We start from the raw sequence: 24914 nt of genomic DNA, 5'->3' as shown, positions 1-24914 counted from the left end.
AAAGGGAGGCTGGTGGAGCTACTATCCTTTTCAGTGAAAATGGACCTTTTTTAGTTCTGTGATTACCTGTGGTTGTCGTACAGGCTGTTCCTCTGCTCTGTAGCAGAATAGCATGGCGATGGGCAGATGTCTAAACAAGAATCAGATTTAGAGACTAGTACAAAGATTGCAGTAATCTGCAATAAGGTGGCCTCCCTTCCTTATTTTTAAGTGATGTTGTATGAAAGCATTCACTGGAAGAAAATCTAATTGACTTAATGTTCCTGTCTCTCTTTTACAGAATGGCAATCATGGTTTATTTGGCGGTAGCACAGCACAATCCAGGGGTGTGCATACACCTCAAGTGCAACCCATGAATTCATCCCAGCCTAACCTTCGGGCTCAAGTGCCTCCGCAGTTCCTGCCCCCTCCTCAGGTATGTAACAGAGTCAGTACCTTTCATCACTGAGCTACAGAGTCTTCCCTTGCTCTACCATTTGTTTGGGAGATGGGGTAGGGATGTCTGGATTTCAGGAGTAATGGACCAGCTCGAATAGAAATTCAAATCCAACCCAGGCGAATGGGCTAGACTTTACAATGGATACTTGATGGTATCATTCCTGTAATGGGAAATAATTTCATTCTCCAGCACTGGCATCCCTCAGTTATTAATAAACATTCCACTGTAGAGTCAGAAATGCTGCTAATGCTTGTTCATCTCCACTGTTGCTGTGCTGTTTGCCTCTGATCGGCAGTGGGCATTAGCAGCCCTTTCTTCTGAGGGGAATGCAAAACAGCTGTTGAGAATTAGGTTAAGGTTAAAAAATTGGAATGGTGATAACTGCTTTTCTATATATAAATGTGTTAAATGGATTCCTTGCTTTGGTTGTAGGTTCCTGCCTCCATGTTGAAGCATGCTGCTCCGAATGGCGCCCTGAACCCAGCCCTATTTAGCCTTGGTCCTCAGCTATCCCCTCAGCAAATAGCTATGCTCAGTCAACTTCCTCAGCTCCCACAGCTCCAATTGGTAAGCACTGATTCTTTGATGATCGAACCCTAATGTTCTCCGATCATGATGTCATAATAGCAACTGCTGTGTTGTTTCTGCTCAGCCTCAGGGTGTGATGTGGATCATTTGTGTAGAACGATGGCATGCTGATGGAGGTTCTGAATGGTAAACGGGTGTCCTGCAATAGCAGCATATCTTTGAAGCTGCACTGCACCTCTGCATTTCAATTTGTGGTTCAGTGAAATTCTGATTTTTATTGTTTGAGAGAAGCAATCTTACCTGATTAGAAGTCTTAGTTCTTGCACATAAGGTGTTACAGAACATACCAAGTGTACAATTTGCAGTGGAGGGTGGCAGATGCAAAGAGCCATGAACTTTATGACCAGATTGCCCTATTCTGCTGTATATAACAAGAGGCAAAACATTCCATAACCACCTTATTCCTGAGTCTAACCTTGTTGAGAATAAAATATACAATTCAAAATGAAGTAAACAAAATTGGTAACAAGAATCTGGCCGCCTCGTTCACTGTGACTTCCTGCCCCTGGTTCACTCTGGCTTCTTGTTCCTAAACAGGCCTACCAGCTCTTGATTCAGCAACAGCAGCAGCAAGTGCTGCAGAACCAACGGAAGCTCTCCGCCGCTGTCCGACAACAGCAAGAGCAGCAAGTATGATATGCTGAAGTTTTGGATTCTGTGACAAACTGACATTCTTACTGTTTCATTTTATGTTGCAAAAGGATTTCGGAAAACAGCCTTAACACTTTTTTTAATGACTTGAGATGGTTTTTATTTAAGATATCTCCCTTTGCTTCTACTTGCTATTAATCCTTAAACCAGGAGTGCTGAACAGTTCAATCCACAGATAGCACCGGTATCATTGGTGCATCACTATCAGTACCACACCACAATTTGACCTTCGAGTGACTGTGTTTAACTGGGCTGGTTAGAATCTGCTGAATCTTGTACCCATGCTAGGGTCGCCTCATGCTTTGGTGGCATGCCTGCTGATCCCACTATATGTTGTTGAGCAAGCCAGCTGAAAATGTTAAAACTCTCATGAGGGAAGTGGCCTAGAGTGACAGCTAGCTCTAAGGTATAATTTCCCCTCTGCTCTCTCTTCCTTCAAGTAATCCTCCATTCAGTTTCACTGTCCTCAATCCACTTTCCAGATAGCTTTGAGAATGACATCAAGTGGTTGCACTGCAATTTAACTTGGTAATTTATTTAATGCAGGCTTCAGCATAATTTCAAGAAGTGAGGTAAATAATTTGTTAAATGCACGCACTGGTGAAAACCAAACATAACACATGCCCAATAGATTCAAGTCTGAATCATTGCTGTGCTGTTGTGATTCAGGTGAAATAGTCACTGAAGGCAACATGAAAACAAAAAAAACCTGCAAATGTTGAAAATCTAAACGTAAAAATAGAAAATGCTGAAGATATGCATGTTGGTTCATGTTTAATAGTCAGCTTTCCTGAATGGTAGTGTTTTACTTAAACCAGTGTTTCAGCACTGCACAGTAATGCGGTGAAGTTTCACCTCCCACATTGGTTTCCAATCTTATTCACACATCCCCTGGAGAAAACAACAAACATGCAGCATAGGAAAGCAAGATAAACAGCAGAGTGAGTTGACTGCAGCTCCCTTTGCACATCTAACTGGATACAGGGCAACTTCCAGAGAAAGGTGGGGGGGGAGGGGTTAGGTATCATCAGCCCTTTGAAGTGCAATATATTCGATCACCCTGCACATTCATCAGTGACCCTTGTGTCCATGAAAATCCTGTTGCGTGTTCAGATCATAAGGGAATTGGAAGGTTCAAAACATTCAGCTTACTGCTGATTAATCCATGAGATTTAAAAGTTTTAAATTCTGAGCTTTCATTTTGAATGTTACTGTTATGTTTTCCTTGATCACTGTGGCAAAGTCATGAATTCTATTCTTGTCATGCATTTTTTTATATTCACTTTATCAAGTCTAACTGGGAATTCATTCCATGTAGGGGACAGTAAAATGGATGCTTACAATCAGGTTCTGGAAAGTTTTAAAATAAGTATAAAGATTTACTGATGCATATTTCAAAAAACTTCTTTTATAAAATATTCTCTTTCCTATCTAAATCCCTTTCCTCTACTCAAAATATTGTCTCTTCCACAGACATCCTCCTGTACCCTGCCCAAGTGAGCATTCATCTAGTGGGAGCTTGGAGAGTCAATGACAACAAGTTGTTTGACTTTTGGTAGGGGCAGAAGAGGGAGGGGAATCACTGCGCAGCCTGATCCTGTTGTCACCTGATGCACACACATGCAGACACACACACACACTCACTCACTCAAGAGGAATACATACTGATCCTCTTTTCTAACCCAGGGGTGCTGAGGCTGATTTCAGCATCTTTACCATTCCATTGGGCTAACATCTGTTAACTCAGCACAGACCAGATAATGGACTGGGGAGCTCTTAGAGATTCTGTCTTCATGTGTTGAAACATATTTAAGAGAAGCATTTGATCCTTGAGGGTGGGTGGAACAAACCAGATTACTAAATGATGAAAATGAAAGAGTAACCTACTGTGAACCGTATTTAACCCTCACTTGTGTGTTTTCTTTTCTCAGCTTGCCCGTATCGTAAATGCTCTGCAGCAGCAGCAACAGCAGCAGCACAGACACAACAGCACCCCTGGGATGAAGCACTCACCGTCGCACCCTGGCATACCCAAGCAGCACCTGGATAATGTTGTGCCTAATTCACTTCCCTCTGGCCTTCCAGACTTTCAGACCAAAGGACAGCTTCAGCCAGGTTACCCAATGGGTGAGTCCCCTCGTCAGGTTGCCTTCTTGTCCTGCAGCTATATAACACCTGTTCTTTATGAAAACCTTTTATATGGCTCCTGGATTTTGGGTGCTCAACACTAAAATGTCTTTTGCATTTCAGGCCTGGGTTCGAACATGAGCGTAAACCAGCTAGATGTCAACAGTATTGTAGGAATGAAGGAACCTCAGTCCCAGCAATCCCGGCTCAAGCAGTGGACAACCATGGAGGGTCTCTCTCCTGCTACTCCGCCGCCAGATCACAACCCCCTCAAAAATGGTAATGTCCAAAAATAACATGGGACTTTGTTGCATTGAATGCATGCTATTTTTCATATTCTTCCTTCAACCACAGTGCTGAATGAAGAATCTTTGCAATGTCACATATGTTAACGGATGCTTTTGGATTTCCCCCTCTCTTTTCTTCCTTCTACAATCTACAGCCTTTTCAAACCTAATTTATGTTACCTAATCATTTATTTACTGTGCCTTCTTTCCTCTTTCAGCTTTGGTGGTGTCTTGTACTTTTGCCTTGGTTTCACAATCAGGCTCATTAGCTGATTGTAAATAATTTTTGTGTGGCAGAGGCACTCAATACAAACATACACCTACATATAATAAAGTGGAGTGTAGGGGCCTTTAGCTCAGATTCCTGCTCACCTTTGAAGTCCCCAGATTAGACTGTGATGCTCCCTATAGTCAAGCAATCTGTTGGCACTGTCTAGATTCATGTCTAAGGAATGTTGAGTTCAGTGAGTTCCATGGCAGCTGGTGGAATTTAAATTCAATCAATTAATAAAAATCTGGAATTGAAAGTTAATCTCAGTAATGGTCCATGAAACTATCATCAATTGTTGTAAAAACATATTGGGTTCGCTAATGTCCTTTAGGGAAGGAAATCTGCTGTCCTTACCTGGTCTGGCCTATATGTGACTCCAGACCCACAGCAATGTGGTTCACTTTTAACTGCCCTCTGAAATGGCCTAGCATGCCACTCAGTTGTCAGTGGCAATTAGACATGGGCAACAAATTCTGGCCTTGCCAGTGATGCCCACATCCCATGAAAGAATGAAAAAAAAGGACTTCTAGAGCCTGCAGAGCTGAGCCCTAGCAAGAGGCTAAAGAGCATGATGTGGTGCTTGGTGATCATAAGTGGATCATTTAGCTGTAGTTTTTTTTTTAAATTGGCATTCTGTATAAAACATCAATAAATTCCATCTCAACAGTTTTAAAAGTATACAAAAAGAGAAATAAACCCAGTCACTGTCAGTTTTTTCTGCCCCTAAGATAATGAGTGAAGGTTCTGGCATAATGAGCCAAAGAGGGATCCTGAAGAAACATCTGACAGCAACTTAAACTTTAATTGACCTGTGGACTTATTTAGACAGCTGGCCAAAGGGGGTACTGAGCAGAGAGCTTAAAGAAACAGGCCAGATTAATGGCTAAGCATTGCAAAAATGCCCTAGACCCCAGAGTACTTGTCAACAACATTCCAGGAGCTATTTCACGTTGGGCTTCAAGTTGCTTGAAGTTTTGTGTGTGGGTGATGGATTTCAGAACATTTGATTGGAATGTGCCTCAGAATCAATTGTGAAATTGGGTGAACTGATCTTTCTTGCACTTTGCATTTTGGGGACACAGGAGAGAATGCCTCACCGCTGCAATTAGGAGGAGGTCTGAGGAAATACTATTTCAGAGGGTTATTCTGCCCATATTGTTTGAACAATGTTGGGCACGTTTGTTCCATATCTAATTGTCCCGTACCCGATTAAGATGCTACTCACTGATTGCATTGTTCAGCTATGTCATGCCTTCCCTTGACTAGTTCAGACATATATATGCACCAATAGTTTACTTGAACTTTGCTGCTGATCACCCAGCTAAATCATCTGTGTAATTAATTTTTATGTTGTTTTGCAGGTGCTATTTCGAGCAGCATGGCACCATCGAAGTCTCGAGATAGTCTGCCCTATTACGAAATGATAGCAGGTGACTCCTTGGCCAGCCATTCGGGTCCTGCAAGTGACAACTGGTCCACCCCTAAGCTCTCAAATGGTTCCAGCAGCTCCAGTTGGCCTCCAGGTCTGATACTACTTGTATACTATGTTTTTAAAAAAACTTACATAAAACTTGTTAAAACATGGGCTCTCTGTGGTAAACCAGATTGCACAAGTAATTTCCTTTTGCAATCATTGAGACTGGCTAATCTTTAAGGCTGGAATTCAAAGGCTTTGTGCAGTTTGGTGATTCCCAGCAAAGTAGTATGGTTTCAATTGAAGGTTTCAATCGAAGGATGGTGTTTCTGAACAGTGATGGGACATGATCTGGGTTTAGTGATAACCATGTCCGGGTATCTCCGTCCTTGCCTCAAGAAACTAATTCTAGGGAAACTGCATCTGAGGCTAACTCCTAATAATTAAAGTGCCCATGAGTGAAGAAACTGGGAGTGCCTGTAGAAACTTTAGGGCACTGAGGAGCCCAGCAGTTTTCATATACCACTGGCAGGACTTACTTTACTAAGTGGTCACTTCAGTAGGATGAGGTCCTCCTTAGTTAGTATTCCTATAATTTTATTTCAAACTGATTTGTGGAAGCAGATTTCTAATTTCAGGAATTAAGCATGAAAGACTTGCATTTTTATTGCAGTTCTCAAATATCTCGAAGCACTTTATATGCAATGAGTTACTTTGAAGTGAATGACTGTTTTTATGCAAGATTCCAAAGTAGTGATAAAATGAATAAGTGGCTACTTTAGTTTTGGTGGTGCTGGTGTAAAGTGAAGAAAATCTGCCAGGGCAGGCGAGGTACTGCCAGCTCCTCCTTGAATAGTGCAATGGGATCCTTAACATGAACGTGAGCCACCAGAACAGGCATACAAGATATCAGGCACCTCGGTCAGTGCAGTGCTTCCTCAGTACTGCACTAGAGTGTCAGAAAATGGGGAAGTATGGTGATAACAAGTTGCCTCCCAAGTGTAAGGTAATAAAGTTGATTGATAAATGTCTTTGATGCATTCCACTCCTCCTTTGTTTTGGTTTCAGAGTTCCGCCCTGGGGAACCATGGAAGGGTTTCCAAAACATCGACCCGGAATCAGACCCCTATGCGACCCCAGCGAGCATGATAAACAGCTCTGCAGCACCCCCATCCCCGGACTCAGAACACCAACTTCTCAGGGACAGGAGCACAGGTACGTGACCAGGATCCACTATCTTCTGTTTTGTGTGCTTTTAGTTCTGCTTTATATTAATGCCCAAAAGACTGTTTTGGGATCCAGTAGGAGGGCCTCACATTGTTCTCTTTCATTCAATAATTCCTATTTTAGTATATTTTACAGAATCTCTGGTGAAGGAATAACTCAGCCAATTGTCCCTTGAATGAAGGTAGATTCTACCAAAACCATGGTGCCTTTTCAGGCTTTCTAGACTGGTCAATCAGGCAGTGCAACCTGTGGGTAGTTTCATCCAGAGAAAGCAAAGGGCAGTTCCCATTTTGGAAGGTACAACTGTCCTTAGTGACAGCACAAATGTATTCCAGCTAAGATTGAGTTTAAGCTGAGCATGGCAATGATGCACCTCTTGCTGTTAGTAAAATCACTAAGGGTCTGAATGTTGCCGATTATTGTTCAGAATGGCACCTACTCCAAGGAGAACTCCAGCATTCATACACCACTGGCAGTAAATTACAGCAATAGTGTTGTGTTGGAAGTACTTAAGAACTTCTTGCACTCTGAATCCAGTGCCATCGCCACCTGACTTTGATTTCTTCCCTCTACACATGATGTCACAGCAGGTAGAAATTTCTTGGACTTGGCTGTGTCAACTCTAAAGTTTCTGAATTTAGTTAAGTTGTTGAAGTAATCAGGTCGTAGTAGGTCTCATCTGTGCTGGAACAAGGAACTGAGAAAAGCTGACCAGTTGAAACACTCCATTCTGTAGCTACCATCTGTCCTTCTTTCGCTGGTCCAATGCTGCAAGTATCGAGTTGCCCTCATTTGAAAAGCTGCCAAGGTGCCTACGTAATGATCATAACACGTAAAGTGTATTGGTGGGTTTGTGAAATTTTTATACGGTCTCCACTTGAAACTACGCTGGCACTGGAGCAAAGCCCTGTTTGTTACAGGCCTGCCTGTTTATCACTTGCGGTGTCAGGAGTAGTATTGGAGCAAGGGGCCAATGCAGAGCATCACATGTATATTGTGCAGTCTTGGTGTGAATTCTCCCTCTTGTTAAGCTGTGAGTTAAGGGTGATCTCTGGCTCTGTCTTGTTTGTCACAGGGTCCAGTTCCTCCCTGAACACCTCGCTGCCTTCACCCGGTGCCTGGTCCTATAGTGCCTCAAACAGCTCCTACAGCACCGTACAGAGCACTTCAGGTAGGGGCATGCATTGAACAATCCAGTGCCTGAACTTTGTTTTCCCGGGGCCTGTTGTGCACCTGTATTAACTGTTGTAAGGACCCAAAACAAAATTACTTGTTTGATACACATAATATGTAATGTGAAGCTCGCTGCATTTAGTTTTTTCATAGACCAACAGTAATTAAACAACAAATTGCATTTATCTAGCACCTTTTAATGTAACAAAACATCCCAAGGCACTTAGCAAGAATGTTATCAATAAAAACATTTAGCTGGTTTCTGCCACAAGTTTGGGCAAGCAGTAAAAGACCAACTAGAATAAATAGTATAAAAGCAAAATACTGCAGATGCTGGAAATCTGAAATAAAGACAAAAAGTGCTGGAAAATACTCATCTGGCAGCATCTGTGGAGAGAGAAGCAGAGTTAACGTTTCAGGTCAGTCACCTTTCACCTGTTCTGATGAAAAGTCACTGACCTGAAACGTTAACTCTGCTTCTCTCTCCACAGATACTGCCAGATCTGCTGAGTATTTTCTGGCACTTTTTGTTTTTATTTTAGAGTAAGTAGTATCTCCCTGGTTCAGCGACACAAAGTCATGTTTCTTAATCTTGATGTCCATCCTCACCCCTCCCATTTGTTTCCTTTGCCACCCCCACCAATTGCCTCCCGCTGCTTGATCCCATTCACTTATTCCTTGTCCTTCTACTCCGTCTGATCTAATACTACACTTGATCTTCACTCCCTGTCATGAGAGATCTTTGGTAAATACATCATCCACTGTCCAAAGAAATGTGATTTAGAGAACAGTTATAGGTGCTCAAATCAGGTTGTTTTTTTTTCCTTTTAAACTTGCACCCGAGTCCTTAGTTAGAATATCTTCAGTATATCGAGGCATTTTCTGACCATCTTGGTTCAGGAATTCTCACCTAGCCCAATCTCATCATTTGTTCTTTTTTGCATTAACTGGGTCCAAACCATGTTGTTGTTCCAGCCAAGTTCAGCGACTTCAAGTCAACATGGTCTCCAGATCCAATTGGACATCCCAGGATGTGGAAGAATCAGATGTCATCTAAAAACACTAACCCACCAACCCGGCCGCCACCAGGACTGACCAATCAGAAGCCTCCATCATCTCTGTGGGGCAGCGGAGCGCCACGATTCAGCAGAGGATGGGGCATACAGGAGTCACGATATGCCCTAAGTACGTACCTTGTTGTCTCTTTTTTCTCTCATTCTGTTGTTTTTACCTTGTTTACTTAAGATTTCAATTGAAATTTATATATTATAAATCCAGTCACCTTGACATTACCTTGTCCTTTCAATTTGAGGAAGAAAATACCCTTTTTTTATAAAAAATGCCTTAATTTCTCTCCTCTCTTTCTAGGTTCCAACTGGGGTGATGGCAGTTTGGGTGGATCTGGTCGGGTCAGCCCCTGGCTTGTTCTTCACAATCTCACTCCACAGGTACAGAAATTCTGTAGAATGATCAATGTTGAGAGGTGTATCACAAAGGTACTTGAGGTTCCTGATGGATTTGCAGTGGTTTTGCCAAGATTTTGCTAAAACGTAATGGTTCTCATCACCTGGTATTGTATAAGAGTTGCCTGGCAACCACTAGCCTTGGAGTGTAAACAAATCCATTTCCCTTTGGAGAAAAATGTAAGTATCTCTCACTATTTATAAACCTCTCCATATCGCTGATAAAGTGAGTTTGTAGACAGCATGGCCATGTAGCACTGTAGCTGGCTTCCTAAACAAAGTGTAAGGAAAGAGGCACAATATAAATTTAGGATAGGAAGGAGAGTGAGCTGGAAGTATTGTCTGAAATCGAGAACAGGAAGGGGAGAAAGAGAGCTGGAGGCAGAGTCTGAAAGTAGAGATATATTCCAGGATTCCCTGAAGTTCTTCCTTAAGAGGACATTAAGTTGTACAACACAAAGCTGGTTCCCTGTTAATTAGAAACCTTCATAGTGTGTTGGACAACTTCACTATCTTCACCAAAATACTCGAATGTTTAACAGCGATGGTTTGGATGCTTGTATGCTAATAAAACAGATCGATCATCTTGTGAGATAAAAACACAACCGCCAGTTCCCAAAATCTGAAATAAGTGCAGAGCAAACCTGTTAATGTCTGAACAGGAGAACAGGCGCAGTGGTTAGCACCGCAGCCTTGAAGCTCCAGCGACCCGGGTTCAGTTCTGGGTACTGCCTGTGTGGAGTTTGCAAGTTCTCCCTGTGTCTGCGTGGGTTTCCGCCGGGTGCTTTGGTTTCCTCCCATAGCCAAAGACTTGCAGGTTGATAGGTAAATTGGCCATTGTAAATTGCCCCTAGTGTAGGTAGGTGGTAGGAGAATGGTGGGGATGTGGTAGAGAATATGGGGTTAATGTAGGATTAGTATAAATGAGTTGGTTGGTTGGCACAGACTCGGTGGGCCGAAGGGCCTGTTTCAGTGCTGTATCTCTAAATAAAAATAAATAAAAATAAAAAAAATAAAAATTAAAAAATTAAGGAGATGATTTATGTTTGTTTGAGATCCATCATGTACCTTTGTAACCCTTGTCACCAATTGTGTTTTTATAAAATAGCAGATACGTGGGAAAGATGAATCATCTTTAATGTGCTTAGAGGGGTGGACAATATAAAACCACAATGTAAGCAGAAAGACTTCATTAATTAAAGGGCAGGCTTTGCTCAAGGGCAGGTGAAAGCTTTGCTAGTTGTTGGCTGATGTCATTGATCCAAGAGATGTGTTTCAATAATTAAACGGTTTCGTAGCTCTTTCGATGGATGATTTGGTAAATGTCATGCACAGTGTGCTACTAAGCCATGTAAAGCAGGTTCAGCACTTGGTCTGTGCACAACTGGATCACAACCTATGCGGCATTTGATGCACGCCAGGTGGCCCCAGCAGCCCTTGGCTGGAGAGGGAGGTAGTGAGCGAGTGGGGAAGAAATTGAGCTTTATAGTGATGCCCGTCCACTGGAACAGGCCGCGACAGTCATTGTAGGATCACACGTAAAAGACTCATCACTTGGATGAATGATTGGAGGAAACTGTATCCCAGCCAGAGTCAGCAAATTCAAAAGTGGGGAGGTGAAAACAAAAACAAGTATAAAGTTTAAAGAGGTTAAACACTGCTTCTTCTCAGATCGACGGCTCCACCCTGCGAACAATCTGCATGCAGCATGGCCCGCTGATAACATTCCACCTGAACCTGACACACGGCACCGCACTGGTCCGATACAGCACTAAGCAAGAGGCTGCCAAGGCTCAGACTGCGCTGCACATGTAAGTCTCTGGCTTTGATATGATATGCTTGGATGTTCTTCACTGTCTCCCTCCATTCGTGGGCCCCTAGCCACCAGACACTGTTCTCTAGCTGGGAAGGTGAGGATAATCTCAACACAAACCGCTGACAGCAAGCCTCCTTTCAAAATTGTGTCTGTTTGGAATTTTGACAACAAAGCAGAATGTGTTCAGGGACACTTTTTTTTAATCCAAATTAGCAGAACTGTGGGTGAACTTATTTCAGCTAGTATGTGAAAAACTTTTCTGTCGGAGCTTAAAAGCTACCAATAGTGGGGATCTAAAATGAAAAGAGAAAATGCTGGAAACCCACAACCGATCAGCCAGTGTCTGAAAGGGAAAAGGCAGCTTAAAATTGTGGTTGCATGAGTTGGAAACACTGATCTATTTGTTTTCTTTCTTAAGCTGACAAATGTGTAATATTTCCAGCATTTTCTCTCTTTTTTGCAATTTCCAGGAGAATGGTTGTTTTTCTGTCTTGGGTAGTACATGTCGATTGGTGTCAGATGTACTTGAGGGGGGGGGAGATTCAGCATTGCTATAGACCTAGTAAAGCTCTCAATGCGGTTTCCAGCTGACTCTCTGGTAGCAGTGAACCTTCCTTGTTTATACGGCCTTACCTGCTGCTTCTCAGGATGAGATCACCAATTCCCAGCTGCTTGTGAAGGTGCACTTGGCTCCTGGGTTCTTGAGTCCTGTGGTTATAAGGTTGATGCTGACTGAACTAATACTCCCATTTTCAGGGTAAGAAGTGAGAAACCTAGTGGACAAGAAGAGACAGAGTAAAAGGAAATGCTGGAAGATACCAGTTAACCAGCATCTGAAATGTTTCTAATGCTGAACATTTTCTGGCCCTTACCCATTCCTTTCCAAATAAAAACACACAAAGTAAATTACACAAATAAATTATATTTGGGGCAAAGGTCTGGTATACGGAGTTAGGTCGCAAATCAGTCATGATCTCATTGAATGGCAGAACAGGCTCGAGGAGCTACATAGCCTACTCCTGTTCCTCCGTTCCTATGCTCCTAAATTCTGCAGGCCAAGGATAATACTGTTATTAATTTATTTAAATTTTTTTTGCAGGTGTGTGTTGGGGAACACTACCATCCTTGCTGAGTTTGTCAGTGAAGAGGAAGTCAACCGCTATTTTGCACAAGGTCAATTACCAACACCATCCCCAGGCTGGCAGACACTGGAGACGGGACAGAGCCAGTTGGATCCAGTCGGGAGCAGCCTGCACTCGTTTGGCGGGCGGTCTGGCCTGGGACAGTGGAACAGTGCCGGAGGAGTGGGCAGGGGTAGCGGGAACCTGGCGGGAGCCTCACTTTGGGCGACCCCAAGCTACACGGCAAGCTTGTGGGGGGCCCCGAATTCCGATGATTCGCACCGAATGGGTAGTCCGGCCCCCCTATTACCTGGTGACCTCCTGGGTGGAGGGGCTGATTCAATTTGAACTTTTAAGCTTTCAACCTTTGACCTGTGACCTCGTGAACTTTTTTGAACAGCAGCACTAATGTGTTTTTTTTCAAACTGCAATAAGTTTCAAAACAAGTTTAAAAAAAAAGGAGAAAAAAAAGAAAAAAGTGAAACAAATTAAGGGGGTCATCCACAGTCTCTTTTGTGCACATAGACACCTCCCTCCTAATTTTCGGCTACTTTTTTTTAATCAAAAAAAACAAAAAACAAAAAAACAAAAAAAACATATCACACTTCGAAATACTTGAATCATGAACGCCAACATTAAAAATGTGAAGTACACTTTACCATCAAAAAATAAATAAGTTTTTTTTTAAAAACAAGTAGTATAGTTTTTCCTTACACGATTTTTCCCCCCTCCGTATTGAGAAGTTGTTGCAACAGGACATTTACTGAAAACACACAACAGGCTTTTTAAAACCTTTTTTTTTGCACTGGGCACGGTTCCGTCCTCTGACATGCAATAGCGGAGACGCGACAGAACCTCACGTATTAAAGCTAGTGATTGACCAGGACAGATACTGAACCTAGTGGTTACTTATGTACAAGTTACAGGACATTTATTATGCACCAGTACCAGCCCTGTACCCTTTCAAACATCACATGCACCAGCCCTTCACCAGGGCTGGCATATTGCACATATCAATGTCAGGCTTATGTCATGTGGAGGGGGGAAACTTAGCACAAAATTCTCCAACTGCTTCCTAACAGGTAAAGGCACAACCAGAGGTACTACTAAAGCACACAGACCGGAGAGTGTCGAGTTTGATTTCTGATCTGTGCTGAATTATTTTATCTCTGCCACGAAGGCAGCAGTGGTGTATGGGGCCTGCTATTGATCTCGGCAATCCCCCCACCCCCTCATACAAGCTTGGTGGGAGGGACGGGAGAGAAAAGTGTCTGTGGTTCCCATTTGTGATCACTGTCCAACAGCCCTTGTCGGAAAGTTTGCATATATGGCTGTTGGGTGAGGGCAGGGTTGGGCTCAGCTGCGATGCCCTCTGTGGTTGAATATCCTGCCAACACTGTTTGGAGTCATGGATAAATAACGGCTTATCAGAACAACAGCCCAGCAAGGCTAAGCTTCTTCAGGAGAGGAGGGGGAAAAATAGTTTTTCAACAGCATTAAGTCCATCTCCTGATAGATGAGTGGAGAGCAGTATTTCCATCAGACGCCTCTCTTGGTTTAAGGCTTTGGACTGAATTTGGGTCATTGCTTCCCAGAAATTAGCAGCCTTTACTCCAAGGAGATGCTATTCTACTCCGCCGCTTCTCCTCATAGCCTCCCTCATCCAACCAAAAGTTGTCTTAACTAATTTCAATTGATAATTAAGATGCTCTCAGCCCTTCACTACAATGCTGCTTATTTTACGCTCTATTTAAGATCTGCTTACTGTATTTTTTCAATAGTAAATTTTAACACATCCAGTTATAGCACAACACCATCTCGACCACCCCTAAAACATGCGGTGATGACGACATTATCACGCTTTATAGTGTCAATTCATCACTGTATTGTTGCCGCTAACTGATCTTGTGCTGTTGATTAGTTTATCGCACGTCACGCGCTACTATTTAGCATCGTGATAGTCTTCTTTCTCAAGTGGGCAATATGCTGCCCTCTAAAACTGCTACACTCAAATGACGTAAGCACTTAAAAACAAGGTAGGTTGGAAAACTTAGTGTAGAGGTTTTCAAGTTAAATTTACGTGTTGCACTCAGTTTCCAAGTGTTGGGGTGGGGGGGAGCTTTCATTGTGTACTGTAACCAGCTTTATCATTTTGTAAACGGGGTTCACGGCGGGTCAGTCATTTCCCCTGCCCCTACCCCCTTGAGGTATTCAAAACACTTAGCTAATTCAATGAAGGTGTTGCCGTAATGTAATAAAAATAACTCCTATGGATATAGTCCTCCCTCCTTTTGTTATATGTTTTGTGTTTTTTTTTTAAGTCTGAGGAGAAATGTTGCTATTCAATCATCTTGGCTGACTTAAGCCTTCCTATGTTCCTGTACTGCCTATAAATTGACACTTTCACAAAATGGCTTGTAGCTGCCCACAAACTCTCACTGGCACAAGTCTGCAAAACTGGTTTACAGCCAGCTGTTTACATCCCACAGTCTCCAGCATTTCCACTCTTAACAAGAGCTTCTCTGTATCTGCACAGAGCTTTTGGAGTCGGAGGGAGCTCTGGGAACGACCCTGCTTACATCTATAATAACCCTTGATGCGTGTAGCTCATTCCTTTCCCCAAAATTCCACACATTATTTCTGTGAAATTACAGTCCCTCTGTAATAGCAAGCCAAACTGTGGCCATTCTGTATACTTGCTGAGCTGAAGTATGCAAACATATTTTGCTGTAAACCTAGGATAAGGTTATACCAGACTCTAGGAATAGCTTTAACATATTGTTTACACCATACGTAAGAATATGTCTGCATTTGTGTGCAGAACCATGATGCACGTGGCATAAAGGGGTCACATTCAGGACTCTTCACAGACCTGGTGTGACTGTCACATCGAACAAAAAGTCTAATTTAAAATGTAAAGCAGAGATACTGAAAGTGTATTGCTTTAAAATGTTAAGTCAGCTGCATATTATGAAAGGGTATGTGTGTCTGTCTCCTGTGAAATATTCCATTTGTGACCTTATCACTGACCTAGCTCACTGGTGACCTTACTGCTTGTGTGGGGTTATGCTGAAATCAAATCGATCAATTGAATTGTGCGTACAATGATGCTGGGGACTGACACACATCCTTTATACGTGCACATAGATTTACACACACGTACAGAGTCAGGCAATGCACACTTCAATGAGTAGCAGACTGTTTTACAGTCCTGCTGCTGCACAGGCTGGTACTGGGTCCCAATTAACGCCAGATAAATGCTGAACACAAACAGGAGGGACAGTACTTTTGTTCACTGGTCGATCACTATATGAAAGATATAAACGTTTACGTATAAATGTTCTTCAGATTTAAAAAGTGTGCGCTTTCCTTTTTCTCCCCCTTCATGTTTTAAACCCTTTTGGGTGAAAATTAGTGAGAAAATCATTTACTTGTTTAGAAAACTATATAAAAAAAATTGTTGTTAATGTTGTTCGAAGTATTGCACCTTTTTCTGTTTAATTTTTTAAAAATTGTCCTCATTGTGTTTTGCTGTAGTGTTGAATTTTTCTTAAAGACAAATAGTAAAGCAGTGTAGTATGGGTACGGGATAGGGGGGAATGTGGTAATGGGCAGCGAGCAATGACGTACAGTGGGAGGAAAGGGAAGGAGATTTGACCTCTTTCTTCATAAGTCTTCACCTGCTGAAGACATTGGGTTTGGAGCCACATCAGTGTCACGTTTGTTAAGTGACCAGAAGTGGCTGCAATTACAAGTTGCTGCTTTAATCTAGTTCCAGATTGTATTCAGTTAGCCAACCAGTAGGAACCCTTCGCATTTTCCCTTTCCATCCTGACATGCGGTCACTTTGCTTTTGCCTTGTCCTATCCCAACCACACACACACACACTCCCCTCCTCTCCATTCTCGCTCACACGTATATACACACATGCACACCAACCCATTCACGCTTCACTCCTGTGTGCTTGGTCATCTTCCAGCACTTTGTGGAGTTTAATAATCTTGAACATGAGGGAGGTGCCCAGGTGTTTGGCCTTGTCCTGTTTACATAACCTTTAGGGCTGTGTCGAATTATTGAATATAATATTTTGAAGAATTTTGCATTTTTAAAGAATTGACCAGTTTCAGATTGAACAGACTAGTGACAGTTGAGTCTGGCGGAAAAGGGATACCGTACTTTAGTGTTGAGCACTGTATCTGATCCAGCCGCCCAGACCCTGTCTGATAGGGGAGACTGTGGACATCGTAATGGTAGTCACCAAAAGCTGCACAGTATTTTTGCTCTGCTTTATTGACTGAGGCAGCGTTTATATTGACTAATCCAAAATGAGGCAGATTCAGGAGGGAGGCTGCTCATTCTCCATCGCACTTTCTTCACGTATTGTTTTGAGAGGGTAAGCTCAGAGAAGCTGAGCAAATCAAATGAACTGTTCCGATAATCGATTTTTTTTTTTTTTAGTATTTGATTCCAGATATTGCTGGCACAGTCCTAGAAATTCTTTTTCCAAGGCATAGAAAAGTCTGAAATCGAAAACGTTGAACCGTTCTTCCATCAAAACAGGATAAAAAGACCAAAAATATATGTTTTGTATTTTTAGATGAGGAGTAACTCTGGGAGCATTTGACAGTGTTTTGTTTTTAATTTAGTTTGTTTTTTTTTTGTTTCACTTCTGTTATTTTTTTTCCTCCTAAAATTTAAAGAAAGTTCTCAGGAATTTTTAGGGGAAAAGCCAGTTCCCGAAATGTTACTTTTTTTTTTAAAAAACAAAAAGTGGAGGGAATAAAAAGCTAAGACTTTGAGATTTAGATTTTTCAGTCTGTTTGCTGCACCAGTTCCAATCCTGTCTAATAACTCATGGTAATGGTAATACCTCATTGCAGTCCTGTTAGAATATTTGGGTTATGAGCAATAGACTTCCACAAAACTTAATGCCATGTCTGTATGACCTGGCAAAAGCAATTTCTGTTGTCCTGGGGTAGCCGGTGGGGTGGGGGTGGGGTGCGCCGGTGGGGTTGTGGTTGACCCAGTGTGATATTAAATGTCCTACCACTCCTTTCCCAACATGCCAAGGACCCTTTTCTAACTAGGCAATTTTATCAAAACATGCTGTTCCTCTACATGGCCACTCGAGGCTGCGTGCATCAGCTGCTTTCTTTCTTGCTTGATTGAATCTTCAGGCAAACTGATTACAGATGCACTCTGGGTCTGGGACCAGTCAGCCATGGGACAGGACGTTCAATGTTCTGTCTTCATTGTGCATCCCATCCTGACTGGGCCATGTTGTGATTACATGAGGAAAGTTGTTAAAAAGTTTTTATTTTCATGCAGAGAAAAGTATTGCTCAATGAAAGTAAGCAAGATGATTCTGAAGTAAGCAGTTTTTTTCCTCTACCCCATTCCCCTCACCAGTCTGACTTGTTCCATCTTGACTAAGCCATTTCTTGTGATATCCACAGGGCCTGGGTGAAAGAAGTATGAGTATTTGTTCAAACCGTTCAGTCACTGACTGCTCTCCAGCCTGCAGTGTTTCACAAAGGTGGAAACTCAGGGAGCTTGATGGGAGGGGCGGTGATTTCTTTGGGCTTGTGGATCTTGATCTCTGCTATACTGTGGCTGCTGCTGCTTAACTTACTGACACTGTTTAATGCTGAGGTGCACCAATTATAACGGGGCCTTTTGACAGCTGAGCACCAAGACTTTCCACTAATGCCTGTGATTTTCTTGCCTTTTTACTTTGGTCCAAAAATTTAAGGTTGGCAAACGCAGGAGCAGAAACCAACCTGGAATCAGTTTGCAGCATCACATACCCCTCCCCCTTCATTCTGAGAATTTAAATATATAGATATATTGTGCAGTAATTCTGTTGTTTAGTGACACAGCAGAATAACACTTCTTCAAGATATCACCTTCCCTCCGGAGAAAAGTGTCCAGGGATATTCCCCTCAGTGATTTGAATCTCCTGTTGCAATGATTTTATGCCTTTAAAAAACAATGAATTACATTTTTTAATGTAATTATAGATGTCATTAAATAAGTGTCAGGGAGTTCCTGACTGAGCATGAATCTCCTTGGCATTCTCTAGTGTGGAAGATTAATAATTTTGCAGCAAGGTAGTGTTGAATAAATGCGAGACTACCCCATCAGTTGTGTTCGGTGGTATTACAGGAGTGTGTGGGCATGAGCCCCACACACCCCCACCTCCATTCCCACTCCCCTGGGTGGACTTTACCAACTTGTGTGTGTGTGTGTGTGTTAAGCCCTGCTGCTAACCACAGTGTTCTCGCAGATGTGTGTGCAGTACTAGTCCCATGAGAAACAAGATTTATAATTGCATGAAGAATCTTAAACAGGAAAAAAACTGCTTAAAACAGACATATGCCAGGCTCCTCCTGTGCGCAGACGTTCGGAACCAATCAGAAGTCTGTTTTCGTAACTAGAGACAATGAAGGGAGCCTGCAAGGGCTTAAATCCACGACTAAAGCAGAAAGTGTAACAAATACTCAGCTGGCCCATTGGCAACTTAGAGAAGACAGTTTAATGTTTCAGAATAGTAACTTATAAACATCCTGTCTCTGTCTTTCAGATGTAAACTTAAGTACTAAATCTGCTGTACATTTCCAGCATTTTTTGTTATCCTACTTGTATGCAAAGATCCTGTACTGTCTTTTGTACGATCCTGCTACTTTCTACTACAACCCAACCTGAGCCTGACCTTCCAATTGTCTTGAATCCCAAATTGTTTTGTAATGTTATGGGCGCAGAGAGGAAATCCCTGCTCTAGTCATGAAATCACTCCCATGTCTGCACACAACTGTACCATGACCTTAGAACATTTTGGTTATTGACAGGTGTCCTTAAAATAGGGTGGGAGGGGTGTGTTTTCAAATCTCGAGTACCTGCAGTATCGGTTCACAAAACTTAAGCAGTGGCTGTATTTCTTTTGGAGCTTGCAGGATATCTGGCTATTAAAAGTTGAGATGGTGAGCTTCCACTTTCCTGTCTTTCCCAGCTATTTGATGGATGTAGAGGAACTTCCAGGAGACATGGCTCCTGGGAAGAGGGGAAATCCAAAATAGTATCTCCACAGTTGACGGAAGGAAATTTTGAAGTGCATCTTAAATTTGGCTTGTGTCAAAGACTCAGTTACGGTGATTTAAGTTAGAGTTGATTTCAGCAGTACAGCACCACTTCTATTGCTTAGTTATCTCCTTTCCATATTTTAAAGTTATTTTCTAATTGGCAAATCTTGTTATTCTGTGATCTCTATTTCCAACAGGTTTTGATGTGGCTTTACTTCACAGTTTCCATCACATTTTCTTTAAGCTGTAATGCCACCCACTTAATCCTTTGCCAAGACCTCCTTTTCCCTCCCCTCTCTGGTGTCCTTTCTGCTCTGTCATCTTCCTGGCAGTGTTGCACTGCCTTTCACATCAGGGTAATTGTATCTGTCTTTAATCAAAAGTAGCCATGGCCATGATTACTCCCATTGAGGGAGTGCCTGAAACCTCACGAGATTGCTGAGCACTCATGTAAAGATCCCTCGCTTGCAAACCTTCCATTTCCCTGAAAGTAAATAATGTAAAAAGAAAAAAACTCAAGTTGGATGTTACTGTTTAATCATCTCTACTTTTCAAATGACCCCAGCATACGCTACTGACTGACTCATTCACATGGTATCTGTCTTCCCATGGAGATCGGCAGATTTTGAACTGGATCAACTTAAAACTTTGGAGTCACTTCAGAGGGCATTCAGAACCTCAGTTCCTAGTTTTTGTCTTATCAACCAGGCAGATTATATTCCCTAAACTGCTTATTGATCATAAAGTGCAGATTTAGCATTTTCCTGTCTAGTGTTTATTGATTGTAAATGTCAGCTTTTTGTATTTAAATAGGATAGTTTTGCTCCCATGATGTCAAATAGCAGTGCTGTTGGTGGAAGGGTGAGGTCCCTAAATGAAGTGTCTGTCTCAGTCCAATCTCTTCAAAAAAGTGCTCCAAACAGTCCTTGGAGTTTATTAGTCATAATTCGCCAATTTTATTTGGATAGGTGATGTGGTAGTGCTGACTGGAATGTGGAAGCAGCTGGCAGGGAGAATGCTGCCCACAAAGCCTGAGGTATGAATTGCATTGTTAACATCCTGGTTTGGCCCCTGACCTGTGCTATGCCTGAGTTGGGAATGTAATGTGCTGCTGTTAGTTTAATTGAACAGTTATAAGTATTTCAGTTAATGTGTGTGCACTATTATACTAGGGTTGTAGTGTCTATCATATCTATAATTTTAAGATTGGTTCCTTGTTTTGCAAGTGTTGGGGGAGAGGGAAAGAGAAGATTCAAGACCTCATATGTCAGGGTAATCAGGGTTTTGCTAGGGATCAGATGCCACATCTTTCTAAAGGGAACATTGCCACATTGCAGCCTGATTCCTTGCCATGCTTCTGACATTGGTCATTTGGATTTGCGATGGATACCGCACTTCGGTTAAAAATAAAATCAGTATATGTGACTGAGTGTTGGTTGATAAATTTTGCTAAAGTCAATATTGAGAGATCCTGGTCATAGCTGTGTCCTGTCCCAATATTTCTTCTGTTGATATCAGTGTCTATTCATCGTTTGCTTTCTTTTTGGAAAAAAAGACACAAAAAATTGATTGAGTTTGAGAATATTATTGATTTGTGTGTGGAAAGTTGTAACGTAACAAAAAAATTTCTGCCGACTGCCTTGATTGCCCTCCAGCTCCCCTTCCCAATAACAGATGGCTTCAATACATCAGTGTCCCAGGGCCTAATTGCCATACCTTCATTGAATCAAACTATTTTGAAAGGGGCAACAATCAGCTTTGCTTTGGATTTTCCTTTAAGAAGACTATTTTTTTTAAATGTTTGAATTTCATCTAACAGTGTATTACATTGCACAATATCTAGAGTGTATATTAAGGAAAAGTTCTTTTTGTGTTAAGTATTAATGATTTTGGTAAAGCAGAGAAGTGACTCATACTTGTAAAGAATTCCGTTTTGAATTGCATGTGGTGCATACCTTGCTCCTTGCAATTTCTCACTTTTCTACATCCCTTCATAGCAGTTTAAACTCACAGAATTATAGCGTGGGTGCATGCTGTACTTTTTGAGTTGCTAGCTGATATTTGTCTTTGTGAAGTCCACCAGCTCAGCACCAAATATGGAAGGTGAGATTCCTGTAGTGGGGGTGGGGGGGTGCAGTTTGGTGGGTATGTGTGTGCTCTTTCAGCGCCTTTATTAACCCATTTTAATTTAGGGGGTTAAATTTGTAAAAATAGCACACGCAGTAATTTTACGCAACCAATGTTCGCGAGGACCTTCAGCCTCTCCATCTGTGACTTTTCGCGCTTTTCCCAAGATGTAGCGGTCTACTCCCTGTACTTCCTGTGTTTCCTCTTCCCTCTGCTCCAATATGTCAGATTCCTTTTTGTTTACATGATAGATTGGATTTATTTTAGACCGGTTAACCTGATTGAAGTCATCCTTGCCTTCCCCCCAACCCACCCCCACCACCACCTTGTCTCCATTTATAACTCGCCTGGGTTACAATACGGGGTGCACCTGGATGACCCATTGCATTGTTCTATGTTGTACAGAGGCATTAAAAATCCATCACCGGTGGGGAGGGTGTGAGGGAAGAGGTTGAATTACACTGTTTACAATTGCCTGATTCAATTGCAGTGACTCGCAGAGCGATGTCTTTATTATTTTGCTGCACCATGACGAAATTTAAAACAAACACTTTTTTTGTTGGAGTTTACAGGGTATGTATGTTACTATGGAACATTGGGTGCCACGTAAACTGGGGTTAAAGACTATCCATGAAACTGACTATGTAGCAAATAGGTTCTCTTCTCTTCCCCCCCCCCCCCCCCCCCCCCCCCCCCAAAGCAACCTTTGGAGTGGAAGTTGCAGAGTGTTCTTGCCCGGGATTCCCATCTTAAGTTGGTTATTGGTGCAGCAGCCAGTTACACAGAGTGCAGTAAGAAGGCAGCATATCAGGACTGCTCAGGAGAAGTCGAAATATTTTTTCAGTTGCAGCCGGTTCAGATAAGTGACTTTACAATGTTATCACTCAACTAGGGTAGTATTCGGCAACCGAGAAGGAAAAGATTTTAAAAACCTTATTCTGAAAGTACTGTGAATTATATATAAAAAAAACTTATTCTGTGGTTCCAAGGATTTCTCGAATTCTGTTTTTATAAATGAATCCTAATGTTATATAATAATAAGCAATTTAGAACATTTGCAGAGGATTTTGCTGATATGTCTTACATTAAGCATGTGCGTATTTTGATAGGTTTTGAAGAAAAAATATATATGGAACTAGGTGTTCGGGATAATCGGTCCGTTTGGTATTTGGATATACGACTTCCTACCGTGCCTGCCCCCCCGGTACCAGTTCAGTATTGGTGCTATCAGACTGTTGCTTCTTGTATTGTTAAATATCAGCATGGCAGCCCTGTAGCACATGCAGTGGGATGCCTGGCTGCCTGGACTGGGCTGCAGTGACTTTAAATACTGCCTCCAGCCTCGGCTCATCCGCCAGTGCTGGGTGAAAATCTTTCAATTCATTTTGAGCCAGCCTGCTCAATGGGTTGTCATGGGTAACTGGAGAATCCATCTATTTTGGTTGGTTGGGGGTGGTGGGAGGGAAAAATAAACTTGCCATTTGCCCTTCTGCAAACACACCCGCCCCATCTGACAGAGTGGTTGGTAGGGCTTGTCCAAAAAAATCTTGTCATCTGACCCATCTTTCCTTTGGGTTAAAGGTGGGTTCTGTGGCCGTGTGTGATTTTTGCAGGGATGTGGGGTGTGAAATCAGAAGGAAAGTTTATTTTTTTTATATATATATATAAAATATATATGTGTATAAAATGCATTGTTGTCACTAGGATTACTTAGCGTATTGGTGCCAATACACTATAGGAAAATAAATTGTACTTAAACCAATACACTCAATGATGCTCTTAATTCATCACTTAAAATTGTTCCTATCTCCATCAGCACTGATCAGGAATTGCTAGTACTACATGTCACCCCAGTATTCTACAGCTCGGGTTGTATCCACAGACAGCATTCTATGTTTGGAAAGGCAGAATCTAGAATTGTACGGCTAGATGTATTTTCACTGTTCAAGTGGCCAAGAGTATATTAAGGTTTACTGCAATCCTGGTGACAACACTGCAATCTATAAATAAATAACTATAGTGGGGGGGGGGGAGGGGAGGAGAGAGAGAGAGAGAGAGACAGGATTGGCACGCATCAAAGAAAATGAATGTATTTCATCATTTAAAAAAAAATGACCTGCAAAACTTTGTTTAAAGGGATACTGACTTTTTACCACGGAGGGAGGGGGGGGGGGGGGGGGGAGAGAGAAGAACGTCCCATTGGTGGGAGCCATTGCCTTTTAATTAGAAAAAGAAAATCTGAGAACTATGCATTCTGTAACCAGGATAGGTACTTATTAAGAGAGGAAAAACAAAATCACTGGTTCATTAACAAATTGTGTTGCTCTATGTAGTTTGTACAAATAAGCTGGAGAGTTTCCATTTCTTGGTCTGGCCATAGCTGGTACTGTATCCCCATCGCTGGAATAATAAGGGTGAATTTCTTTTATATATCAGAGCAAAATATTAAAAGTCTGTCATTTCATTGAAACTGAAACAAAAAAGTTGTTCTAATAGGTATATATATAAAGAATTTTGAAATTTGCTTTTATCCGTGGTTTGTTTTGAAGACGTGATTGTAATTGTGCAACACAGTTGCTTCAGTGGACTACATAATTTTTCTTGAGAAAAAAAAGAGAATAAACATGTTGTGTTTGGCTGCTAAGCATTACCTCTGGTGTCTTGCTGTGCTTTTTTTCACCTTTTTGGAGCTATATTACATGTAAAATTGGTGTTGCCAACCCTCCAGAATTGTCCTGTAGACTCTGGGAATTGAAAATTAATCTCCAGAATGCTGCTAGGAGTAACACCTGGGGGAAATGTCATGGACATCAAAAAAACTTATTTTTCAACACTTTTAGTAATAAAAATGTTGGTGATGGGGGAAAAAAGGCTGATTTTGACTGACAGTCAAGAATCATCCAATCTGGTAATGAAAAGTCTATTTGTGTTCCAATTGACTATGGGAAAGCTTGGGGCTGTGAGGATGGACATGTTAAGTGCCCAATGGTGGGAGTGTGGGGTGGGGCTGGTTAGAGGGAAGAAGTGATGCGATGAAACCTTCAGGAATGTGTCCAGCCAGAGTTGGCAACCCCAAATACAGTGTAGAATCTTTGCACAGGTCCTATTTCATATTTTCTCTGCAGAGATGT

The 24914-nt window shown here is 42.0% G+C and overlaps 1 protein-coding gene across 6 annotated transcripts in view; it reads left to right on the top strand.

Moving 5' to 3' along the window:
• LOC137353469 (trinucleotide repeat-containing gene 6B protein-like) overlaps nucleotides 1-24419 on the top strand; it is a 187473-nt gene extending 163054 nt beyond the window's left edge. For all 6 annotated transcript variants that reach the window (XM_068019787.1, XM_068019785.1, XM_068019786.1 and 3 more), the window contains 12 exons: nucleotides 281-415; nucleotides 872-1006; nucleotides 1565-1657; nucleotides 3610-3805; nucleotides 3929-4084; nucleotides 5725-5886; nucleotides 6846-6992; nucleotides 8080-8175; nucleotides 9153-9362; nucleotides 9546-9625; nucleotides 11312-11451; nucleotides 12556-24419. In XM_068019787.1, coding sequence (XP_067875888.1) covers nucleotides 281-415; nucleotides 872-1006; nucleotides 1565-1657; nucleotides 3610-3805; nucleotides 3929-4084; nucleotides 5725-5886; nucleotides 6846-6992; nucleotides 8080-8175; nucleotides 9153-9362; nucleotides 9546-9625; nucleotides 11312-11451; nucleotides 12556-12925 — 1920 coding nt within the window. In that variant the 3' untranslated portion in view covers nucleotides 12926-24419. The remainder of the gene's footprint in view (nucleotides 1-280; nucleotides 416-871; nucleotides 1007-1564; nucleotides 1658-3609; nucleotides 3806-3928; nucleotides 4085-5724; nucleotides 5887-6845; nucleotides 6993-8079; nucleotides 8176-9152; nucleotides 9363-9545; nucleotides 9626-11311; nucleotides 11452-12555) is intronic.
• The last annotated feature ends 495 nt before the right edge of the window (nucleotides 24420-24914 follow it).

The sequence above is a fragment of the Heterodontus francisci genome, chromosome 41 (genome assembly GCF_036365525.1).
Source record: "Heterodontus francisci isolate sHetFra1 chromosome 41, sHetFra1.hap1, whole genome shotgun sequence".
Classification (NCBI taxonomy): Eukaryota; Metazoa; Chordata; class Chondrichthyes; order Heterodontiformes; family Heterodontidae; genus Heterodontus; species Heterodontus francisci.
The sequence above is the reverse complement of the archived record's forward strand: the minus strand, read 5'-3'. Positions and strand labels throughout refer to the sequence as shown.